This window comes from Leuciscus leuciscus (genome assembly GCF_965113295.1).
Source record: "Leuciscus leuciscus genome assembly, chromosome: 4".
Taxonomy (NCBI): Eukaryota; Metazoa; Chordata; class Actinopteri; order Cypriniformes; family Leuciscidae; genus Leuciscus; species Leuciscus leuciscus.
The window spans coordinates 24,904,696-24,929,102 of record NC_138728.1 but is presented as its reverse complement, the minus strand read 5'-3'; the positions used below and the strand labels follow the sequence as shown (position 1 = coordinate 24,929,102).

Genomic DNA, 24,407 nt, shown 5'->3' with positions numbered 1-24,407 from the left:
TAAATTGACATTAGTATTCTTACTACATAAAGTATACTTAAAAATATACTTGAACATTACTGAAGTATACTTCAGAAAATTAACTTGAAGTATACTTCTTTTTCATAAGGGGGGCATATGAAGGTAAAAGAGTAGCAAACCTCGAGAGCATGTAGATGTGAATTTGAGAAATCTTACACAGTAGATATTTGTACTTGTAAGCTCAAATTTACACTCACAGCTCCGATGTGAAAACCTGTCAAATAAAAATCTGAAGTTGAATGTTGAGATTTGCACACGCAGACAATAGTCACAAACCTGTATTCTGAATTTTAAGCTGCAGACAAGTAGTTACAAATGTGTAAAATGTCATTCACAGAAATACAATGACATACACAAACTTCTAGTACATAGTTGCACTTATTTTTTCATTCACATTCGCAGTACAACCTCACTTAGGCATTTGCAACCTCTCAAATCTGTCACTGCAATTTCAAATCTTCGCGCCTTGACTTTTGCAACTCTTTTTGCGATATATTAGATGCAAAACTAACTTGTGCACTTGCAACTCAGTGGTGGCGAGAGAGAAATGCGGGGCAGGGGGAAGGCGTTTTATTGATTGGCGCCTAACCACTGAAATGGGACTTCTTTTGTACGCGATGATGTCCCGAATCCCACGTCCTCTGAGACGTTCTGAAATGCTATAGAGAGCCTAAGTCCCTCCCCTTCCGGTAGACCACCATGGGACCTTATTTCGGAAAAAATATTGTATGGTAGTCAATGGCGAGAGACAATATTTTGATCTGATTTGAATTGTGCTCTGAATTACACATATGATGTTTGTCAATTTAAAAGATACATTTTAAAGTCAAGAAAGTCGCAGTTTGATGTAAAACTGTTGAGGTATAAGACTGTGAAAATACGTAATTACAAAGACTACAAACCCAAAAGGCGCACATGTGACGTCATACCTTTTCTCTCAATGAATGAAGCTAACTTTACTGAAGCTAACGTCTGTCATTTTTTCTATAGTCTTACGTTATAATCGTAACGTTACGCCGTCATGCCCTGAGTGTTTTGTACCAGACTGCACACATACGAGCAACGGATCTTGTGACGTACATAGTGCGAGACGAGAGATGTAGTTCATTGAGCGATTTTCACACAAAACTAAATGTTACTCTTCTGTTTTATGACAAACTGCAACTTTCTTGACTTTCATAATTATCTTTTAAATTGACAAACATCATATGTGTAATTCAGGGCACATTTCAGACGGAATAAAAAGATAAGTTGTCTCTCGCCATTGACTACCATACATATTTTTTCCAAAATAAGGTCCCATGAGCCGGAAGCAGAGGGGAGGGACTTAGGCTCTCTATTGTGGCTTAATGCATTAGACAGTGATATTAAAATAAATAAATTATATTATCAAACTCAGTAAACACCAAACTAATTAAAAATAGCCAACAATGTACAGGGAAAGCAGATGAGCCCAGAACATGAACGCAACACGTTTAATTACATGTTAAACGTTTTCCTCCCATAGAAAACTGGTAGGAATTGTCAACATTTTGAACCTGAATCTCCTCAGAGAACCGTTTAATTGTCTTAGATCAATGATAGGACGCAACACCCATGCTTCTTGGGATCTATGAAGTACAGGTTATAGAACCTGGAGTCCCTCTCGGTAGGAGGAATACGTTCTATGACCTCCTTCGCCAAGGGATAATGCACTTAAATTTGCACTTGCAATGCAATGTCCCCAGGGGCGTACACTGAGTCCTGATCTTGCTGCGCACCGAAGCACCAAGGATGGCAGGGTTGGCAGAACGGTCCCCTGAGGGCACTGCGGAGAAGCGGGCACAATAAGAGCCACTCAATATTAAATGCAGCCAAGAAACAACCAGACAAGTAAACACGGTCTGGATGATGAGCTGAATATTCATTAGAAAAGTTTCAATATACAAATAAAGAATAATTTGTTGCAAACACACATAGTTCGTTTGCACGTGGTCGGAGGAACGAGAAAGAAAGGGCATCACCCGTCTGTTTAGTTCCCTCCAGCATTATAAATAAATATATATATATACTGTATATATATTGCGGACCCATAATCTACATGTTGCCTTGAGATCCGAGCCACTCGATTCTTTATTGCATAAGAATATCTTCAGGAATTTATGAACACAGCCAGTCCCCTCAAGAGCTGAGTGTACGTGCTTCGCTCCTGTGTCACCTCCCGTAATGTAGTGTCGGGCAGGAAGAAACAGATTGTAAGCTGCTTATTCGTTCTTAATGGGACAAAAAACACTAAATAAGATTGACAGTTTGACATAAAGTGCTTGCTGACCCTGGCGCTGCTGTGTTGCCGGCTTCCCTTTGTAGCTTTCCGTGGTATGCTGTCACACGTCATGAGGTGACGCAGCACAAATCAAGACAAGTTGAACACATGCTTCAGACGCAGTCACGCAGAGGCATTCCACAAGCTTTTTAGGTAAGTTATGAAATTTGGTAAACAGATAGAGGACAGTTGAAACATTAACCACAGCGATTTGAGTCTATAACTCGATCCCTCTAGCACCACCAACTGTCCAAATTTGCACTCATGTTTATGCTAATAACTTTTGAACTGTAATAACAATTTTTTTATCTGATTCCTTGGCTTCTGATTCACCTGAACCCTATGACACCATTATCATCTAGGACATTTTTCCTCCATTTTAATTTTCTGAATAACCTACTTTTTCGAACCTAATTTTATGAAAATCTAACCAGATCATCTTCAAACCATGGCAACAAAAAGTTATGAAATTCGTGTTGATTCATAAAATGACTATGCCAAAATGACCGTGAGGCTATATCTTCGCAACGCTTTAGCGTGCTCTGACCAAACTTGGTTTGTGTTATGACACACATGGCCTGAGTGTACCTGCACATTTTCAGCACAATGCTACCTAGATGGTCAGGAGCTTTTTTGCTTATAACTTCTGAACGGTTTAACCAAAAATCACAAAACTCCTGTTCTTTAGATTCTTTAGAGATCTCTTTAGAGTCGGCGCAGCATGCTGAATCAAACAATATCCAATTTTTCCACATCGACCATTTTGGGTGTCTGCCATTTAGAATTTTGTTAAAAAATACTATATTCTATAAAATCATCACCGCATCATTACCAAACTAGGTATGTGTCATTGGCACCATGCCCTGAAGGCACTCAAAAAGTTTAGAGACAAAAATATATAATGAAATTTTAAAAATTCTAATAGCTTTTGATACATTTTTCTTAATGTAATGAAAATGAAGCATAGCGCAAGTTCTGCCAGGAAGACTCAATCATGCTCGTCACTTATTACCTTCTCATCTATCCAATCATATCTTAATAGCCCAGTATAAAAGGGTGGTACTTACACATGTTTGAGTTCGCAGATGCTGTTGCTTCAACCACCTCCATCCTCCCCAACCACCACCAAGACTGGACCTTTCCTTCACCCCCCAACCCCACCATGTTGGGTCCTCCCCTCCATCCTCCCCAACACCTCCAGACGGGCTCTCCCCTCCATCCTTAAGCCGCCAGGATGTCCTCTTCCTCCTTCCACCCCACCACCACCAGATGGCCCCCTTCCTTACTTCGCAGGGGGTGGGCTGCGCCCCTGCCTTGTCTTCAGGCAGGATATGCAGATTCCGTACCCTCGGAATGCGAGTTACGGATGGGGCCTACACCAAAGAACTTGATTGTTTGCTGAGCTCTTAAATAAATGTTCACTGTCACAGTATTAACTCTCCCGAGTCTTTCTGGTAGAACTTGTTTTAATAGATTCCTTGGGTCATGCCGTAAACATAGATACCAATTTTGCCATAGTCAGCCGGACTTCCTGTCAGCCATTTTGATTCTCTTTAAAACATTTTTCTAAAAATGTTTTTACATTTTTCGAACTCCTCCTAGACTCCTAGTCACCAAATTTGAGTTGTCTTCAAGACCATGCCGACTAAAATGTATGGATTTCGTGTCTATAGACACCTAACTGAATTAGAGACTGAATCTATGGAAAGATTTGACATATTGACCTCAAACTTTATGTGTGTCATTGCCACCTCACACTGACCACTCCACATCAATTTGGTAACAGCAAAACCAATTGTTAAAAAAATAATGAACCATTTAATCATATTACTAGTGATTGTATTTATGATTTTTCAGCCATTTTGACTTAAATCCTCTAAAAATATATTTAATTATTCATTGTTGTAGGTCTAATGCTCCAGCCATGCTTAGCTTCTTATTTAGCCTCTGTTGTGCTTGTCTCCTTAACTGCTGCTTGCAGCTATATTTTATTTTGTCTTATATTGTATTTGTCCTATTGTTTTCATCTTTGTTCCTATTTTAAATAACAACTATAAAATAAATAATAGATTAAATAAAATGACATTTAAAAAGTTAAATAAGATTTTGGTCATATCGCCCACCCCTACTTTGGCCTAAATGGTCTGTCATTCTTTTTTCTTTTATGACTTATTAAATCTTTCCCCGACAGCGTTTTTGAAAAAAGTTGCCAGCCAGCGCCAGCTCTTAAAAAAATAAAAATAAAAATCATTCTCACAAGTTTCAAGGCCCCTAGATTATTGTTGTATGAACATATGAACATGCAATATATCAAAAGAAAGAACAGATCCAATGCTTTTAAACAAAAAATATTGTTTTACTCTAGCTTCATGCATTCTTTTTTTTATCAACACTTGAATGTAGGTAAGTTTCATAAAAAAGCAACATTTTGAACAAAAAGCTACGAAAAAACGTGCCTTTGTCAAAGACTACATTTAGATTGGATTCAGAACTATGATCAAAATCCTATAGCTCGAAAATCCAGTCCTATAGCTCGTCCTGGGTCGAAATTTCATTCGGTAACATAAGGCAGTTTTGAATTATATGCTGTTTAATGTTGATGGTCAAGTTATTTTGCATACGCATCTGCTTACATATGTTATTGCTTGTTTCTGCTGCTTCTTTACATGTCTTTTTGGTTTGGAAATTCTGTACTCTTTCAGAAGATGCGTAATAGTCGGAAATTTCCGCCAATGGCGGGGAAGCGTTGTCTCATAAATGATGGAAAATTCCATTAATGATGGTTAAGTCTTTTGGCCGTACTGCTCAGTAACTTGCAAAATAGTCTGCATTCAATAATTTGCCATATCACCCACCCCTAATGGTTGGTACTCAGAGATTCAATGTTTATAAATTATTTGTATGGTTATAAGTTGGTATGAAAGGCTATTCACAGCATTGTCAACATTGTGAACAATAGTCACATTTTGCTTCTTACCATTGAAGCAAAAAAATGGAAATAGTGCGTTACAATTCCAATCATTCCATGTGCCATACTGCATCAAACCACATGCTTCATGTCCACCGTAGTTGTTTGGTTCTACAGTGTACCAATTCTGGAATGTAATTTTTTCATCCTGATAACACCACCGCCAGCTATCAATGTCATTGTACAGTCCAATCCAAGCCATTTTAGCCATTTTATAAACTGTGTCTCGTAGATTTGCCAAGTCATCATCATTTTGAAAAGTGGCCAGGTCAATGTGGTTCTCTCTGCAATAAGCTTGTGCCTGGTAAAAAGTCTTCTGTTCCTGGATTAGAACATATTCACGTGAGATTCCCCCAGTAAATGACCAGAATCCTGTTGAGAAGAAAGTATTGAATGTTACAGTCAAATACATGTGAACACTAAATTTGCAGCATCCCTGCATTTCTTAGAATTAATAAACAATTAACACTGAGGGCCCTATTTTAACGATCTGAAACGCAAGTGTCAAAGCGCAAAGCGCAAGTAACTTTGTGGGCGGGTCTCGGCGCTGTTGCTATTTTCCCGGCGGGATAAATGACTCTTGCGCCAGGCGCAAATCTAAAAGGGGTTGGTCTGAAGTAGCTTCATTATTCATAGGTGTGGTTTGGGCGTAACGTGAAATAAACCAATCAGAGCGTCATCTCACATTCCCTTTAAGAGCAGATGCGCTTTTTCCATAGCGGATTGCTATTGTAACGGCGGATTTGCCAGGCGCGCGCCAGCAGCGGTTCACAGCCAAGGAGAGCAACGCTCTCGTCACGGCCGTAAAAGAGAGAAGTTACATTGAAATGGAGAAATCCACCCAAATTAACTTCGGTTAATTTGGGTAAATGTGTAAGCTAGATGTATGCTTTTATAATAAATTGTTTATCTATCTATCTATCTATCTATCTATCTATCTATCTATCTATCTATCTATCTATCTATCTATCTATCTATCTATCTATCGTAATAATGTATGATTTGCAAAAATGAAAACTGCTGCTTCTGTGTAGATGAGAGAATCAAAGTGCGCGTTGTGCACACGCTACATTGATTATGGCCAAGCATGCGCCCTTAAAATAGCCTATGAATAACATGCGCAACGCGCCACTGACTTTAAACTATTTTTTCCTGGTTAGTGGCGCAATTGTTTTCTAAACCTGCAAAATAGCAAGAAGCAACGTTTGCGCCGGAACACGCCTCCTCTTTGCGCTGAACCGCCCCCGGGAGCGCAAGTGTATTTCTTAGTTAACCGACGTGCTTCTGTGGAGGGAAAAGTCCGCTTTGCGCGGGTGCAAAATAGGAATGATACATGCGTCGGTGTACAAAGTCACTTGCGCTGGGTGCAAGATAGGGCCCTGAGTGTTCATGGGACGAACAGGTTGATTGATTAATATACATTTTACTACATTATATTAATTCTATTAACAGATCCAAATATTCATAATTAATTATTACAAGTTATGATTATTTATTATTATTTATTTTGAGCTAATTTGCTACAGAAGGGTGGGCCACACTAGCCGCGTTTCCATTACCCTTCAAACTGCGCAAATTGAAATTGAAAATTGAAAATACGCCCAATGAAAACACGTCAATTTAATTAAATCTCCCATATGTTGAAAAAAAGGTTTTACACTTTCATGAGGTGGTTTTTCAGACAATGTTGTTTTTCAGGCGAAAAAGGAATATTCTGCAATGGCAATTTTTGCATATTTACAGGTCACCCGACGATCAGTCGATCATTCAGAGCAAAGAGGACACGGACAACGCGCCGACAGACAGGACAAAGTAGGTTACTTTTGATATGAAAAAGTCTCAACTTTCAAATTTGGTCATTTTTTTAAAAGAAATTTAAACAATAAATACCGTTTTGTGGCTCCTTAATGTGTTGTGACAGATCGCTGTAGAATAGAACAAGCATTTTTGTTTGAATAAGAGATCAAACTACACTGAATGTTTTTAATTTTATTTTTACATAGGCAAATGAAAACCGTATACACTTAAATCATGGTAACTAAAATTTGAGAGAACGAAATTTCTTATGACGTCACTCTCTGAAAGGGCTTTTTTATAAACATGAATTCAAAATATAACAAATGGTAATACACTCAAAATATAGAAAATCTACAATCTACTCGACTTAACTGCAAGCCAAGAGGTCATGCCATGACGTATCAATCTTTTACTGGTCACACGTCACATGATGCGAATTTGCAGTTCTAATGCAAAACTTTTCACATGAGCTTGAAATGCGTTTGAATGGAAGTCCATAGAACGAAAAGTGCAGTTTGACTGCCCATTACAAATGCCAGATGACCGGGAGATTTAAAAACAAAACGTTCATTCATGAAAACGTAGATCTAAATTCTTACAACCCGTAAGACAGAACACAACGAGCGGCCCAGGTCAATATAATTATAAGTTTAAGTACAGCTTAGGCATGAAATCATTACGAAATCATTGGGAAAATCGCTTGAAAGGGTGACTAAGGGTGAAGGCGTGAGGAGAGGAGAGACAGTTCGCCAGTTTGAGAATCGAGGAAGAGAGTGTAGAGCTGGATTTTTGTGAGTCTCCCACCTGCAAAGGTTACACAATAGTAGATACAACTCTCTAAGTTTCTGGCCTCTGAAGGAAAATACATCACCAGATTCCATGTGTAGCAGTAGGCGTTCACTCCGCCTATTACTGCTCGGCTAGATGGTGGTTTAGCTCTAGTTATGAGGGCTATAAATGAGTTGGGTGTGTGTTATATGGGAGGGGCATTATTCGTGACATCATGTCATTGTTGTCTTTCCGGCGCGGTGTGCAAGAGCTGGAGAGTGGACTGAGGAATTAATCGGCACACCCTCGGCCTCACCCTTGTTGATGGTTGTTGTTGTTTTGTTTTTTTATTGTTTGAATCATTTTAATGAATAAAATTGATTTTACTATTTGTATACTCCACCTATGTCTCATCCCTGACTCCAACCAATAAGAGCCTGTGAGCCTTGTGTGCTCCTAGTTTGTAGTTTGATTGGGGCGATTCCCTGGTATTAAGCCCTCGGGGTGGCGTAGTCGGTTTGTCAAAGTCTGGTGTTTTAGCACTACATTTATTTATTTAATTCATTTTTTGTTTGTTTATTTTTCCCTGTCATCTCCTGAACGCCACACATGCTCTGAGTCTACAGCTTGTGAGGCAGCAACAGATACGACCACGCATGAAAACAAATACAAAATGTAGATGTGGAAAACTAAACTTAAGTGCCCCTATTATGCAATTTTAAAAGTTTCCTAAAGTTGTTTTGGATTCTCCTACAACAGGTTTACATGCATCAAAGGTCAAAAAACGGTTTAATTTTCTCATAATATACATTTGCACATCACCACATTGTCAATGATTCTTAAACGACTTGTCTAATGAATCAATCTCTCTAAATCCCTCCTTTCCGCATGCTACTCTGCTCTGATTGGCCAGGCAGCTCAGTCTGTTGTGACTGGTCTACACAGCGCGTGTGTCGAAAACAAAAACGCCCATTGCCATAACAACGTCAGCTCTGCTTGTCCCGAGGCTTCCTACATCGTAAACTAAACACAGTAATGAACAATGACGTCGATTTTACCATATCAATCCGAGCGCAAGTCCGATGATGTAACATTGGAAGAACTAGCCATTCCACCTGAACCTCAAGGACAACTCGAGCAGGATGTTTCTCAGCGATACACTACTCAGTTTGAGGTAGATTATGGGATGTTGCAACTGTAATTCCACACCATCAGTATTAACAAGTGCCATCAACAAACCGATTATTTTACTTATACTTATTTATTTACAGAGTATTTTTCTAATGTATTGCGGTGAACATGTGGAAACTGTATCAATTACAGTGCATACATTAGCTGAGCGTGAATGACTGATGTAACATAAACGTTGGTAAAACTAATCTTTCTCCATGTTTAATCTTTTCTCAAAGTGGTAAGAACGACAGACGATCTGCATTAATAGACAGAGTTTTAGGTAATAGTGGCCCACAACTGATTAGCAGAAGTTTTTCAGTAAGACAGTATTATGTAAGTTAACCAGTTAGCAGGAGACCAACACAATATAAAACTCAAAACTAAGTATTTTGAACACATCTTTCAAGAGCAAGCGGTTTGCGAATCCTGCATTGAACTCGGAGATTTGAGAAGCAGTTGTCAGTAAAATAAAGGGAACACAGCAAAAGTTTAGGATTATGCTGCTGTGGTATCGTGTTAAATATGAATTTTGAGCACTGATTCTTCACATGCTCATCCTTGGGCAGTGAAAAAAAAACTGGCTTTACCTTCACATTGTAGAGCACAGCGCCGTCTTCTCGACATTGATGCTTTCTCAGCATCCACACAGGAATCAGCTGCAGTGTCTGAGGGGGTTCAAGTTTTCCCTGGTGTCTGCGCGTGCAATAAGTGGGCAGGCAATATGCTAATGTTTCGTCTTGACGTCCCAAGGAAACGGCTCATGACTCGTTTGAAAAACGATTCATTTCATTGACTCAGAGTCGACTTCAAAATACTTTATATACGGTGCACTTTCAGATTTAAAACTTTGCAGGATGTTTTCATTCACTTAGGCCATGTCCACACTAATACGTTTTCGTTTGAAAACGCATCTTTTTCTCTCCGTTTTGGCCTTCCGTCCACACTGAGATGGCGTTTTTATTAATGAAAACGAAGCTTTTTGAAAACGCACTCCAAAGCGTATACATTTGAAAACGCCGTTTTTGCGTCGTAGTGTGGACTGTGAAACCGGAGGGATTTAAAAACGATGACGTAAATTTAGTCATGTGACGCATATTGTACCAATAGATATTCATGTTTATACCAGTATTGTGCCTGTTATGTGCTATTCACTTTCACACTGTTGCTAAAAAATATTCTACATTGCACACTCTTCATATCACAGTCCTGCAAAGATGACAGAATTTAGCCTACTCACATTTGCTGTCCTGCGGTGATACATGAGAGCAGTCGCGTTTTAGACCAAACATATGGTGTCTGCGTGCAACCTGGACGCATCAGTGAATGGTGAGATATTTTACTAAATAAAATTATCCTGTCAGAAGAATTGCGCGATAACTTTATTTATTTTTCCATCTGAATCATATCAGTGAGCTTTTGTAGGGTTTTACACATGCACAGTAAAGGTGAATTGAGCGTTCTCTTACGAGAGGTACTCTCGTACTGCGTAAATCTTACGCTAGGGGAAAATCTCTTTTCCGCGAGATACTGAAGCCAAAAAATTATCCTTAATTTTGAAATAATGTAAAACGCGTTGCGGCAGCATGCAGACACAGGCGAGACGGCTTGTGCGCCTATTGGCTGCCCTGCGGCAACTGCAGCAGCCTATCGATAAGGCCCACTCGTGACGTCAGCTCCAATGGGGGCGCTTCGCGCCCAATACGTCACGTCCCGCCAGAATGGGCGTGGTCTAGGGCTATAAACATAGCTTCGAGAGGCTAGCTCACTGATTTTTCATCTCTTCAGCGAAGCTCTCGCATCGCTGGATCCGGAGAGAAGCCGCGCCGTCTGAAAAAGCCTTTCAGCGGGACGAGTCGACACTCTGAAGCCGCTGGCCGCGCCGCCTTCAGTCGCCTTCCTGCTGCGCTATCCGGCGTTATATCCTTTCTCTGCTACTGTGTTTTGTGTATGTGTGTGTGCTCGCCGCCGCGACACACACTCTCATTGCACTAAAAGAGCCGGGCGTCTTTTTCAAGACGCCCCTTTCCTGAGGATCACGCAGCTCTCGCGCTCGCTGACGGCGACCGCCCTCACTGCGAGCCAGTTACTGCCTGGTGACTCTGAGGACTCACCTGGCATCCTTCTCCGAGACTGCTCCTCCGCCCCCCCCAACCCGCAAAGCTCGCCGGTGCGCCCGCTTGCCTTGCCTGCTTGGGGGATGATACCTGCTCTCCCTCTGTTCGAGCCGCGCAAACCGCGCCGTTCACAGGGGATGTCAGGAGCGGACGGTCACGGGGCTAGCTTTCTCTCTCCCTCTGTTCGAGCCGCGCAAACTGCGCCGTTCACAAGGGAGGCTGGAAGCGGACGATCGGGGTTAGTTTTTCTTTACGTTACAAGAAAGCTACCCTGCCCTTGCGCCCCATTCACGCGTCACTCACCGGCGAAAAGACAACTCAGTTCCCTGATTAGGCGACTGGAAATATCAATATTGCAGCAAACGAGCCTGTTGTACACGCACGCTTGCAAGCAAACGCCGAAGAAAACATGTTGACGCTCTTTTATATGCTCATGCATCTATAGACCTTTGTGTTCCCCCCCTGTGGCTCAGTGGCGGAATCTTAGGTTTTTCGCACGAGGGACCGGGGTTCGAATCCCGGTCTAACGGCAGATATATTATGCCGCCAATGCTTCGCTCTGTCAGTTCCCTGAAAGGCGACTGCAGATGTGCATTTTGCAGCCAACGAGCGCGCTGTACAACCCGCTCGCCTGCACCCAAACACCGTTTCTATGGTTCCCGTGCGTCACTGGCGAAAGGAGAAAAGGGTGTTTTTAGCCCCGCTGCGGCCGGGCCGACCTCCACTCCTGACACTTTTCTCATTCCCCTCTTAAGTTCAGGTGACTGGAAATGTCAATATTGCAGTGAGCGAGCCTGTTGTTTTGCACGCACGCCTGCAAACAAACGCCAGCATGTTGACGCTCTTTGATAATACTCGCGTTACTGAATGTCTATGTGTCTTCCTCTGTGGTCCAGTGGTAGATCGTCAGATTTTCACGCGAGAGACCCGCGATCGAATCCCGGGTCTACCGGCAAAACACACTTTTTGCCGTCAATTCTCGCTCTGGCAGTTCCCTGAAAAGGCGACTGCAGATGTGTATTTTGCAGCCAACGAGCGCGTGGTACAACCCGTTCGCCTGCACCCAAACTCTGTTTCTATGGTTTCCGCCTCTGAAGTTCAGACGACTGGAAATGTCAATATTGCAGTGAACAAGCCTGCTGTAATACACGCACGCCTGCAAACAAACGCCAGCATGTTGACGCTTTCTGTTTCTATGGCAACTTCTCGCTCGTTCAGTTCCAGTAAATGCGACTGTTCCAGTGTATTCTGCAGTAAACAAGTCGGCGAAATAGCCCGCTTGCCTGCACACAAACGCCGCTTTTACGGCTACCCAGATAAATCCCATAAGAGTGTATTTTCTGGTGTCCCGGCCACGGCTGATGGTGTTACGAATGTAGACGAAATTCCTACACACAAACACAGCCCGTCACACAGGGCTCGCGCACATGAAATCGACCCAGGTCGATTGCGCATTAAACGTGGTAAATGTGCCCACTGCCCAGTGCCCACAAACACTACGTTCCGCATATCTCAAGGTTTCTGTAAAAACAAAACCAACGTGCATTCGCTCTGCTCAGGCGGACAATGCTCTCAGTGTTGTAAATGTGCCCGCTATCCCGCGCCCACATTCACACATAGACATGACAGGTCCTACGGGACTCGCCCAGCCCTCCCCTCTCGGTTGACCACCGCAAAGGAGTCGAGCGCGGGCAATCTGCCCGCTGTTATCAGCGCGCCCCCTGCCTCGAAGCGCGACGCTTATGTTACAGCACACCGAAGCCCCTCTGTCGCTGAGCGACCAGAGCGCGCTCCGCATTCAGCCCCTAGCCATTCGTGCAGATATATGGGCAAGGCTACCCGGGGGTTTTGAAGTGGGTGCTAGACATTATAGAAAGAGGCTATTCGCTACAGTTTCGCCGACGCCCTCGCCGCTATGTGACGCGCGTCGAAGCTACGGTAAAAACAGAAGTAGCACCACCTACTTCGAGCCGAAATTTTGAAACTGTTGAGCAAAGGGGCCATAGAGCCTTTATCTCAAGCTCAGAGTGAAGGAGGGCTATACAGCAGATACTTCCTGGTACTGAAAAAAGACGGGGGTCTCAGACCCATACTAGATCTAAGGCAACTGAACAGAGTGCTTGCGAAGCAACAGTTCGGAATGCTCACGACCAGAAAAACCCTCACGCACATTCGCCGAGGAGATTGGTTTGTGTCAATAGATCTGAAAGACGCATATTTTCAAATACAAATAGCGTCACGTCACAGGCGACGTTTGAGATTCGCCTTCGAGGGCCAGGCATATCAGTGCTCAGTCCTACCGTTCGGCTTGTCTCTAGCCGCTCGCACCCCTCAGACTACAGGGCATGCGAGTATTGAACTACTTGGACGATTGGCTGATTCTAGCTCAATCTCACTCGGTGCTCATAGAGCACAGGACCATTTTGCTCGATCACCTCGAGAATCTGGGTCAATTGGGCGAAGAGTTCTCTGTCTCCCAGACAGATAATATCTTTTCTGGGCACAGAACTGGACTCGCTGTCTATGATAGCGCGACTGTCACCAGAGCGCGTACTAGACATTCAGCGCGCAGCGAGCTCTTTCCGCTGCGGCGCATCTGTCCCGCTCAAGAAATTTCAGAGGATGCTAGGTCTCATGGCCTCAGCATCATCAGTACTTCAGTTGGGCTTGCTTCGCATGCGCCCGCTACAGTTCTGGCTGAAAGCGCGAGTACCGCGCCGAGCGTGGGCTTCCGGTCTGCTTCGTCTCAAGGTCAATCAGAAATGCATCGCAGCTCTGAAACCTGGGAAAGCAAACGACTTGTACCAATCAGGTGTTAGCCTGGGGACTTCCTCGAGTGTGAAGGTAGTGTCTACGGACGCCTCCACCTTGGGATGGGGAGCACTGCTCAAGGGCAGACCGTTCTTCGGCCAATGGTCAGAACGGGAGAAGCTTCTACACATAAACTGCCTCGAAATGTTGGCAGTAGACAACGCACTGACGCGTTTTTGTCCCTAAATACGAGGACACCACGTCCTGGTCCGCTCGGACAACATGTCAGTGGTGTCCTACATAAATCACCAGGGCGGCCTCAGGTCCCGAAACCTGCACAGGCTGACAGAACGCCTCCTGGTGTGGGCTCAGCGCAACCTGCTCTCGCCGAGAGCAGCGCATGTGCCAGGGCTCCTGAACGTAGGACCGGACAGACTGTCCAGAAACAATGTTCCGACAGGCGAATGGCCTCTACACCCACAGACAGTCCAGCTGCTGTGGAAGAAATTCGGCAGAGCGGAAGTAGACCTGCTCGCGTCTCAAGAAAACGCTCACTGTCTGGAATTTTTCTCCAAGAGCAGGGACGCGCTGGCTCACGTATGGCCCCGCCGCCCGCTCTATGCCTTTCCTCCCGTCTTTCTCCTGCCTCAGGTGATAGAACGGATCAGAGAAGGATGCTCAGTGCTACTCGTAGCGCCGTTCTGGAAAAACCAACCCTGGTTCCCAGTTCTGATGCAGCTAGCAAGCACTGCCCCATGGCCAGTGCCAGTGAGGAGGGACCTCCTCTCTCAGGCCAAGGGCTCGTTTTGGCATCCGCGCCCAGAGCTGTGGTCCCTTCATGTTTGGGCCATCAACGGGTACCCGCTGACCTCCCCAAGCGGAGTGTTAAACACGATCACGCAGGCTAGAGCTCCGTCTATGCGACGTCTCTATTCCTCGAAATGGTCAGTGTTCTCCAGCTGATGCACAGCTCGTGGCGTGTCGCCCCTAGACTGTGGGGTGACGGAGGTTCTCTCCTTCCTACAAGAGCTGTTGGACAAGGGCAGGACCCCTTCCACGCTCAAAGTGTATGTGGCGGCCATAGCAGCGTTCTCAAAAACAACGCTGGGTCAGTCAGTAGGAAGGAACGATTTAGTCATCGTCTTCCTTAGAGGAGCTAAGAGACTGAATCCTCCCAGGCCTCCCTCAGTCCCTGTATGGAACCTTTCTACAGTGCTGGAAGCCATGAAAGGTGACCCATTCGAGCCTTTACAGACGATTGATCTTAAACACCTGTCTTTCAAGACAGTGTTTCTTCTGGCTCTCGCTTCAGTGAAGCGCACAGGGGACTTACACGCGCTCTCAGTAAGCGCGACGTGTATGGAGTTTGGGCCTAATGACTCAAGAGTTATACTCAAACCTAAGCACGGTTATGTTCCAAAATCCCTCAACACACCGTTTAGGGCGCAGGTCATTCCCTGTCAGCCTTACCGGTCTCTGACGAGGAAGGAGACGCAAGCTTCCTTTGCCCAGTCAGAGCATTAAGAGCTTATGTGTCTCGCACGTCTGTTTTCAGACAGACAGAGCAGCTCTTTGTTTTCACTCTACGGACGTTCTAAGGGACTTGCCGTGTCGAAACAGAGCCTATCCAGTTGGATAGTTGATGCTATAGCGCTGGCTTATACCTCTAAGGGTTTACAGTGCCCATTTGGAGTCAGAGCACACTCCACGAGAGGCGTGGCCTCGTCGTGGGCTTGGTCTAGTGGGATTGCCTTGCAAGATATCTGTATGGCGGCAGGCTGGGCCTCCCCGTCTACATTTATAAGGTTTTATAACCTAGAGGTTCCCGCCTTGCAGGCTAAGCTGCTTTCGGTCTAAAATCGGTACTGTCTGCCCTGATGTGTTCGGGCCAGAATACTGAAACTGCTTGAGCAAATGCTCGCTGTTGGATCGCGCAGCTCTATGGGCAGTGTGTAAGACCCACTATATTCGTCAGTCCAGGCCGGGGGTCGCCCTGACTGTACGACACATCATCAGTATAACTGCTCCTTATAAGATGTTATATTATTACAGGAATGATGCTATTCTAGCCACTCTTTCCTGGGCTCTCTGTGAGTCCATTATGATCATGTACTATATGAGCCCGGGCACTTGCCCTTGGGACTTTGGTGCTGGATCTTAGCATGCACGGCGTTTTACACTGTTTCCCCTAGCGTAAGATTTACGCAGTACGAGAGTACCTCTCGTAAGAGAACGTACTCGGTTACTAACGTAACCTCGGTTCTCTCTAGAGAGGAAACGAGTACTGCGTATCTTGCCGTGCCTGCACACGCTCTGGTTCGCTTCGGCGATGAAAAACCAGTGAGCTAGCCTCTCGAAGCTATGTTTATAGCCCTAGACCACGCCCATTCTGGCGGGACGTGACGCATTGGAGCTGACGTCACGAGTGGGCCTTATCGATAGGCTGCTGCAGTTGCCGCAGGGCAGCCAATAGGCGCACAAGCCGTCTCGCCTGTGTCTGCATGCTGCCGCAACGCGTTTTACATTATTTCAAAATTAAGGATAATTTTTTGGCTTCAGTATCTCGCGGAAAAGAGATTTTCCCCTAGCGTAAGATTTACGCAGTACTCGTTTCCTCTCTAGAGAGAACCGAGGTTACGTTAGTAACCGAGTACGTTTTCAGGCATTTTTAAAAACTTTCTCATCCACACTGAAACGTCCGAAAACGCTAGTGTGGACGGAGAGCGTTTCTAAACGAAAACGCCGTTTTCAAATGTATCCGGATTAATGTAGACGTGCCTTAGTTGATGACTAGTGTTACACACAGATGTGTATAGTCCAAGGGGCAGAAAGTAGAAGTCCTGCCATATGTTTATTCCACCTATGACCTCAGCCAGCTGATTTCACTAATTAGTTCTATCTCCTGGCTGAATTAGCAAATCCAGGTGATTGGAACAAAATACTGAGGAGGACTTTTACTTTCTGAACCTGGACTTTAATTCATTACATTTATACATTTATATAGCGTTTTTCTCAGCACTCAAAGCGCTTTACATAGAGGGGGGGGGGGGGGGGGGGGATCAGTATATGAGGATGATTAGGAGGCCATGATGGACAGAGGCCACTGGGCAAATTTGGCCAGGATGCCGGGGTTACACTCCTACTCTTTCGAAAGACATCCTGGGATTTTTAATGACCACAGATAGTCAGGACCTCGGTTTTACGTCTCATCCGAAGGACACCTCTTTACACCTCTGGCCACATGTCAGCCAAGAGCAAAATAAATAAAACAGAACTGGGTCTTATCTGAGCCACAAAACCGGTGTATATTAAATATGGTGTTGCTCAGCCTTAATAAGGCTGTAAACAAGCAGAATCACTGAAAAAAAGAAGAGAACAGAAATAGAGCCGAGCAGAAACACAAGAACTACAACTGACTTCAGCCACAGCCTTAGATGAAATCCACTGAAGAGAAAAGAAGACATTAAATCTGTGAAGATCTCAGCAGAGGAGGATTAAACAACTCCACAAACAGCATTACCAGCTTCACTTAGTACTAATCAGATTGACTTTATATCTGTCAGACGTCTACAAAAGTTTTTATTGAGAATTAACAGAGGTTTAACTCTAATGTTTTACATTTAAAGTCACCATAACGGTGATTAGTGTTTCCATTAGTTGGGCTCTTAACTCTTAATATATATTTTGTCCTTTTTTGGCTGCTGTGACAGTGTGTTTGTCAAACACATCTGCAGCAGCAAAGAAAGCTAAAGTGAAATGAGATCAGGTGATGATTGGTTACCTGTTGATGGCTTTATAATCGTCATGAAGTAGCCTGCTTTACTGCTAAGCTGAGATAAAACTCACTCTGTAACAAAGCAATAAAACACACCCTGGACAAAAGATCGCAAAGAAAGAGCACAGGATATTGTCTTGTCCAAACTTATCTCCTTGTTTATATATGTATCCCCCCTCTCCCTCCTCAAGTCACTAAAAGTTCACTGAGATTGTCTATATATCACATATGAGGTATCTTGTGAATCTATTGTTTTTCCTTTTCATGTTTGGTATCATTTTAAATATCTCAGTGCGATTGGTAAAATTGTCTTAATTTCATTGCAGTCATTGGTATAATGAGAAAGATTGAGAACTTAGGAGACCTGCTCTCCTCTCTGGGTGATGTCTCTTCAAGATATCTCCCCTCTACCTATTCTATTCTATTTTCCACAATGTCAAAGCAACGCAGCTTGCCCAAAATACAAGCTCAGGCATGCACTTCTGTCCATACAAACTCCGCTGTTCTGCACGCTAGCCAGAGAACACTCCGGTTGCAGGAACACTTTAGTAGGCCAAGAAGCAGCAAATATATTTATTAAGTATACCGAGGTTGGGTTCCTTCAACTGTCCATCCTATTAAAAATGGCTAGGGAATATAAGATAATTGTAAAAAAAAAAAGAGTATTGTATTTCGTCAGATTTTATAGTGTTGAATATATTCAAGCGCGAATGAGAACCATTTCGAGGGGGATGCCAGGTGTGCAAAAAAAAAAAAAAAAAAAAAAAACTTGCTTGCAAGAATGTAGCCTCTACCAAACTTGTACACGCCGTTTAGACATAATCTTACTTCTGATTTTTTTTTTTGTCCCATTGGCATTCTGCTTTGGCCATGACAAAAACACGAAAGCCGGAAAACAAACGCTGTTTGGCCTCTCACGTCCGAATTTGAGGAAGTGGTGGGGGAAGTGACGTATGCCGTAAAGCAGTCGAATTTTGTAGTTCTTTTTGTGCTCGGGTTACTACCCGAACCCCGAAGTTACATAGTGCCTGTAAAAGTGATACAAACCCCGTCAGGCTATGGCAGACGTGTCATTCAACCTATTGTAAGTCGATGTACCATCACAAGGGTCTTGGAAATATATTTTGAAGGTTGAAAAAATACATGGGGCCCTATCTTGCACCCAGCGCAAGTGACTTTGTACACCGACGCATGTATCATTCCTATTTTGCACCCGCGCAAAGCAGACTTTTCCCTCCACAGAAGCACGTCGGTAAGTTAGGAAATACACTTGCGCTCCCGGGGGCGGTTCAGCGCAAAGAGGAGGCGTGTTCCGGCGCAAACGTTCCTTCATGCTATTTTGCAGGTTTAGAAAACAATTGCGCCACTAACCAGGAAAAAATAGTTTAAAGTCAGTGGCGCGTTGTGCATGTTATTCATATGCTATTTTAAGGGCGCATGCTTGGCCATAATCAATGTAGCGTGTGCACAACGCGCATACACTTTGATTCTCTCATCTACACAGAAGCAGCAGTTTTCATTTTTTGCAAATCATACATTACTACGATAGATAGATAGATAGATAGATAGATAGACAGACAGACAATTTATTATAAAAGCATACATCTAGCTTACACATTTACCCAAATTATCATACGCCTGTTTAACCGAAGTTAATTTGGGTGGGTTTCTCCATTTCAATGTAACTTCTCTCTTTTACGGCCGTGACGAGAGTGTTGCTCTCATTGGCTGTGAAGCGCTCCTGGCGCGCCTGGCAAATCCGCCGTTACAATAGCAATCCGCTATGGAAAAAGCGCATCTGCTCTTAAAGGGATAGTTCACTTTGAAATGAATTTTTGGTATGTTTTAGCTTACCTCAAAGGCATCCAAGATGTAGGTGTCTTTTTTTCCGGAGTAGTTTCAATTTTGATATTTTTAGGTCAAACCGTTCTTGTCTGTCAGTCATATAATGCAGGTCTATGGTCACTGTCTCAAAACAGCATGCACAGAGTCCAAATTAAACAATTCCCCATCGTCCAAATTAAACAATTCCCCGTTGTAAGTACACATTGATGGCTTAAGACACGAAACGAGCGGTTTGTGTGAGAAAACGAACAGTATTTATATAGTTTTTGTCCTCTTGTAAACACACACACCCAAATGATCAGAGGACGCGGGTGCTTCGGTCTGCGCAAGCGCCGGAAAGCGTCAGAGGGCGCGGGCGCTTCGATCTGCGCAAGCGCCGGAAATAATCTCTCGCGCGTGTACGTCACTCATTGTTTACACAGAACAGAGATTGTAGGTAAGACGGCTAATCGAAATGGTTCTAATTTGCGCTTATCCAGGATGTTTAAACCGACGTAAAAGAAAACAATTTCGTATGCTCGCGCAAACTCATCCGGGAGTGGTGAGTTTTCACGAATTCCCAATTTATAATCCTTCCCTCTTGAAGTTATGGTTGATCGCTCTTCGGCTGGATATCAACACACCCATAAACGTACTAAAGTTGAGGAGGGTCTGCAGCGATCATTTTTCCCCTGATGATTTTATAAACCAAGGAGAGGATCGCATAGTACTGACATCATCAGCTGTGCCTATGGTGTTTTCTCATCCAACGGAGGTATGTGAACAACGTCTTTGTATGTGTCCTTTGTATTTGTAAAGCTGGCATTACATGAAATGAGCAATAAAATGTATTTCTGCACCATATATTTGGTAAGAATGGTTTTACATGAGAGAGTTATAAGATATGTTATAAGAAGAGAAGATATGTGTAGCCTATACTAAGCAGCTGCTAGTCAAACCAATGTGAAACTATGTGTACTACTCATAAGGGTGCAGTCAATGATACTACTACTACTACTAGCCTAATAATAATAATAATAGTAATAGACAGTGTGGATTCACGAGAGATAATTTCCGGCGCTTGCGCAGATCGAAGCGCCCGCGCCCTCTGACGCTTTCCGGCGCTTGCGCAGACCGAAGCACCTCTGATCATTTGGGTGTGTGTGTTTACAAGAGGACAAAAACTATATAAATACTGTTCGTTTTCTCACACAAACCGCTCGTTTCGTGTCTTAGGCCATCAATGTGTACTTACGATGGGGAATTGTTTAATTTGGACGATGGGGAATTGTTTAATTTGGACTCTGTGCATGCTGTTTTGAGACAGTGACCATAGACCTGCATTATATGACTGACAGACAAGAACGGTTTGACCTAAAAATATCAAAATTGAAACTACTGCGAAAAAAAAGACACCTACATCTTGGATGCCTTTGAGGTAAGCTAAAACATACCAAAAATTAATTTCAAAGTGAACTATCCCTTTAAAGGGAATGTGAGATGATGCTCTGATTGGTTTATTTCACGTTACGCCCAAACCACACCTATGAATAATGAAGCTACTTCAGACCAACCCATTTTAGATTTGCGCCTGGCGCAAGAGTCATTTATCCCGCCGGGAAAATAGCAACAGCGCCGAGACCCGCCCACAAAGTTACTTGCGCTTTGCGCTTGACACTTGCGTTTCAGATCGTTAAAATAGGGCCCATAGTGTTGCTTTAAACAAATTGTTTTACAAACATTAAAAAGTTATTTTGGGAAAATCTCACTTGCCTCTTCATTTCATCAGTTAATAAAAAAAATAAAAAAAATGCTACAATTAACAGTTTTTAAGTTAGAGTGAACTTGCGTGAGGCATAGTAAATCAGGTGGAGAATTGTAATGAGAGCATGTTTTTCATTTAAATTCGACAACTGAAGCTAATTAATTGATCATTAAACAATAAATGACAAGATTAGAATGTTAAATTAAAATTAAATTAAATTAGAATAGATGGGTGTCTGTGACCAATTAAAAATAATACAACAAATGTTATTTTTATGTTTTGTTTGTTTGTATTTAGCTTTATATGCACAAAGAGCAGCATACGCAACAGAACTTGAGGATTCACACATCGTCACATCACGCACCTGCAGTGCTTCTGTGAACGGAGAAAAACTGAATAAAACTAACCATATAAAAGAAAGAAAATAAATAGGTATGCTAGCTTTGCTAACTTAACATTTCAGCCATTATTCATCAAACATAAATGCAGTCAACCAAACATAAAAGTTACACTGCTCAATTTAAATTGTCCACTGTAAAATCAGCATGCCCAGCACCCAACCTGTATATAATACATTGGAGTAAAATAAATTTCTCTTTCACCACTGATTAAAGTATGATCATTTGTATCAGGCCCGTCGCCAAGGGGCAGTGCCCCCCCAAAATGACCTATTGTGCCCCCCTAACGACCACATGACAAGCTTGATTTATTCATTCGTTATTACCTGTGATCATTTTCATTACAAACTTATCTCACAGGAACAGTAATCACTACAACGGTAACACTAGAAATGCATAACACATTATCTTCAGAAATGATTCAGAAAATTAATTATTCAACGCATTATTGCACAGAAGGTAACTTGAAATATAATTATATTCATAAAGGACTGTTAAAACATCCCAAAACAGCGCCCAAACCTTGCAAAGACCTACCTCATCAATTATTCAAATACAACAGCCAATGGCAAGTCTCCAGCAGCACACCTTTCAATATGTTATTTTTGTGTTAGTACTTTTATTTATTCAAATTACAATATGCAGTTGTGTGTAAGTATATATATAAAAACTAATTCTCAGCTCTTAGATTCCGTCAATTTTATTACGAAATTCAGACAAAAATACGTTTTGGCGCTTGTAAATGTGACGTGACAGATCACTGAGCGCCTCAGTTCAAGTGCACGTGAACCGATCATCTGTTACTTTTTTATTTAAAGATGCAGTACAACTTACCGAAAGTATACATAATATCGACCAATTAGTGTTTTTCAACCACGGAAAGAGGTCAATATAACAGCAGGAGAACAATTATGTCACATAACGTTACATTTACCTCAGGAAAAGCCATTTAATGACCATAGCATGTTAATTGAATAGAAAAAATAGCTAGAGAGGAGATTTTGCTGAGCACTATATTACATATTTATTATATTTTTACTTATGCCATTAAATAATTGTTATTATAACAAAAACTGCATTATATTTAATTTAATTTGTTATTTTTAATCTTTAATAATACCAGCAGATTAGGCCCTCTATGTTTAGAGCATTAGGTCGAGATTATTTTTTTAAATAAAATTTAAAATAAACATGTATCCAAATTAGTCGATATTGAATCAAAATCGGAATCAAATCACAAGAATGGAATTGAAATTTTTGTTTAGCAATAATAAAAACTGTATACTACCAGTACAATGTAAACATTGTAACATTGTAACGTGTTGTGTATGTGACGAAAAATGCAACAAAAAAAAAATAGGCTACTAGCTAAATATGGAAATGTTCAGAGAAAATAAACAGAGACGTTGAGATCATACGGTGAAGTATTTTATTTGAATAAATGAACAAAACAAGACTATTGTGGTCTATTTTAGTTATAGCCTAATATGGGTTGTTGTTTTGGTCTGTCTCAGATCATTAAAAAAAGTGTGCCCCCCTATGAAAATGAAATGCCCCCCCATTTGGTTTGTTCTGGCGACGGCCCTGATTTGTATGCTTGGATTGGCGGCATACGAATGTTTCATGAATCCATGGTTTCTGATTAGTTACATACCTGTTCCCTGTTTCATTAGTGATCAATCTCAGTGTATTTAAACCTTCTGATTTCTTAGTTCTGTATCCTGTGTTAACGTTTATGTTAATGTGTAGTGTGCTTTTTATTTCTCTGTTTCATTAAAGTCTTCTTAGATCTTGGTTATTCTGCATCACTCATCTCTTTTTAGACTGATAAACAGTAGTTACGTGACACTATTCTAAACAGTGTCAGAGCAAAAACTGGCAACTGTAGACCTGTGAGAATGGATTGTGTCAAGGCACAAATCTGGGATTCTGTTTTATTTTTCCAGTTATAACAGGCATATACACATGCACACACAAAACATTGTGAAAAAAAAAAAAGAATACTCACCTGGAAAAAAAAGCACATGAAACAGCCTTTCCATTGTTGATGGATTTACAGAATGTATGGAGCCTGAAACAGTAGAAACAACTAGAATAATGACAAACACAGTTAAAGAAACATGAGTCAGGGTTGTAAGTTTAATATAAGACAAGACTCCTGATTAGACCCCTGCAACATGAATGAATGATCCCTACACATATTTTTATACATTACCTTTCATGTAAATCATCTTTCCTCAGATGCAAAATGGACATGGACAGGTGATTAATTTACATTTGGACTTTGCTTACTCTTTATTCAAAAATGTAAATGGTTAGTGCCTAGTAAGTACACATAATGTAGTTCTCCATCAGTCTTTTGAAACCCACAACGAAATACAAGCTTTTGATATGTGCTTTAATGGGTTATAAAAACCTACAATACATTTCTGAGAACAGATATACATGTGCTGTATGTTACAGAAAGTTCTGTTAGAAAACTGTTTTAAGGGACATGCTGTATTGACATGATAACTCATTTTGTGTTACAAAGGGGAAAAAAAGTTTCAAACCAGTATAATAAATTAAAAGAATTAAACCCATTAAACCTCATAGAGTCATACCTTTAAAGACTATTTGCTTTCAAGCAAGTGTTGTGGATAATGGTATAACAACCAACCCGAAACAAACTTAAAGGGTTAGTTTACCCAAAAAAATAAAAATAAACTGTCATCAATTACTCACCCTCATGTCGTTCTTAACCCATAAGAC

At 42.2% G+C, this 24,407-nt stretch overlaps 1 protein-coding gene across 1 annotated transcript in view; it reads right to left on the bottom strand.

Annotated features, from left to right (window-relative positions):
* Nucleotides 1–23,799, bottom strand: part of LOC309496214 (putative C-type lectin domain family 20 member A) — a 32,404-nt gene extending 8,605 nt beyond the window's left edge. The window contains exons 1-2 of the mRNA XM_082166170.1: nt 23,665–23,799; nt 5,301–5,663 (exon numbers count right to left, since the gene is read on the bottom strand). Coding sequence (XP_082022296.1) covers nt 5,301–5,663; nt 23,665–23,698 — 397 coding nt within the window. The 5' untranslated portion in view covers nt 23,699–23,799. The remainder of the gene's footprint in view (nt 1–5,300; nt 5,664–23,664) is intronic.
* Between the last annotated feature and the right edge of the window lie 608 nt (nt 23,800–24,407).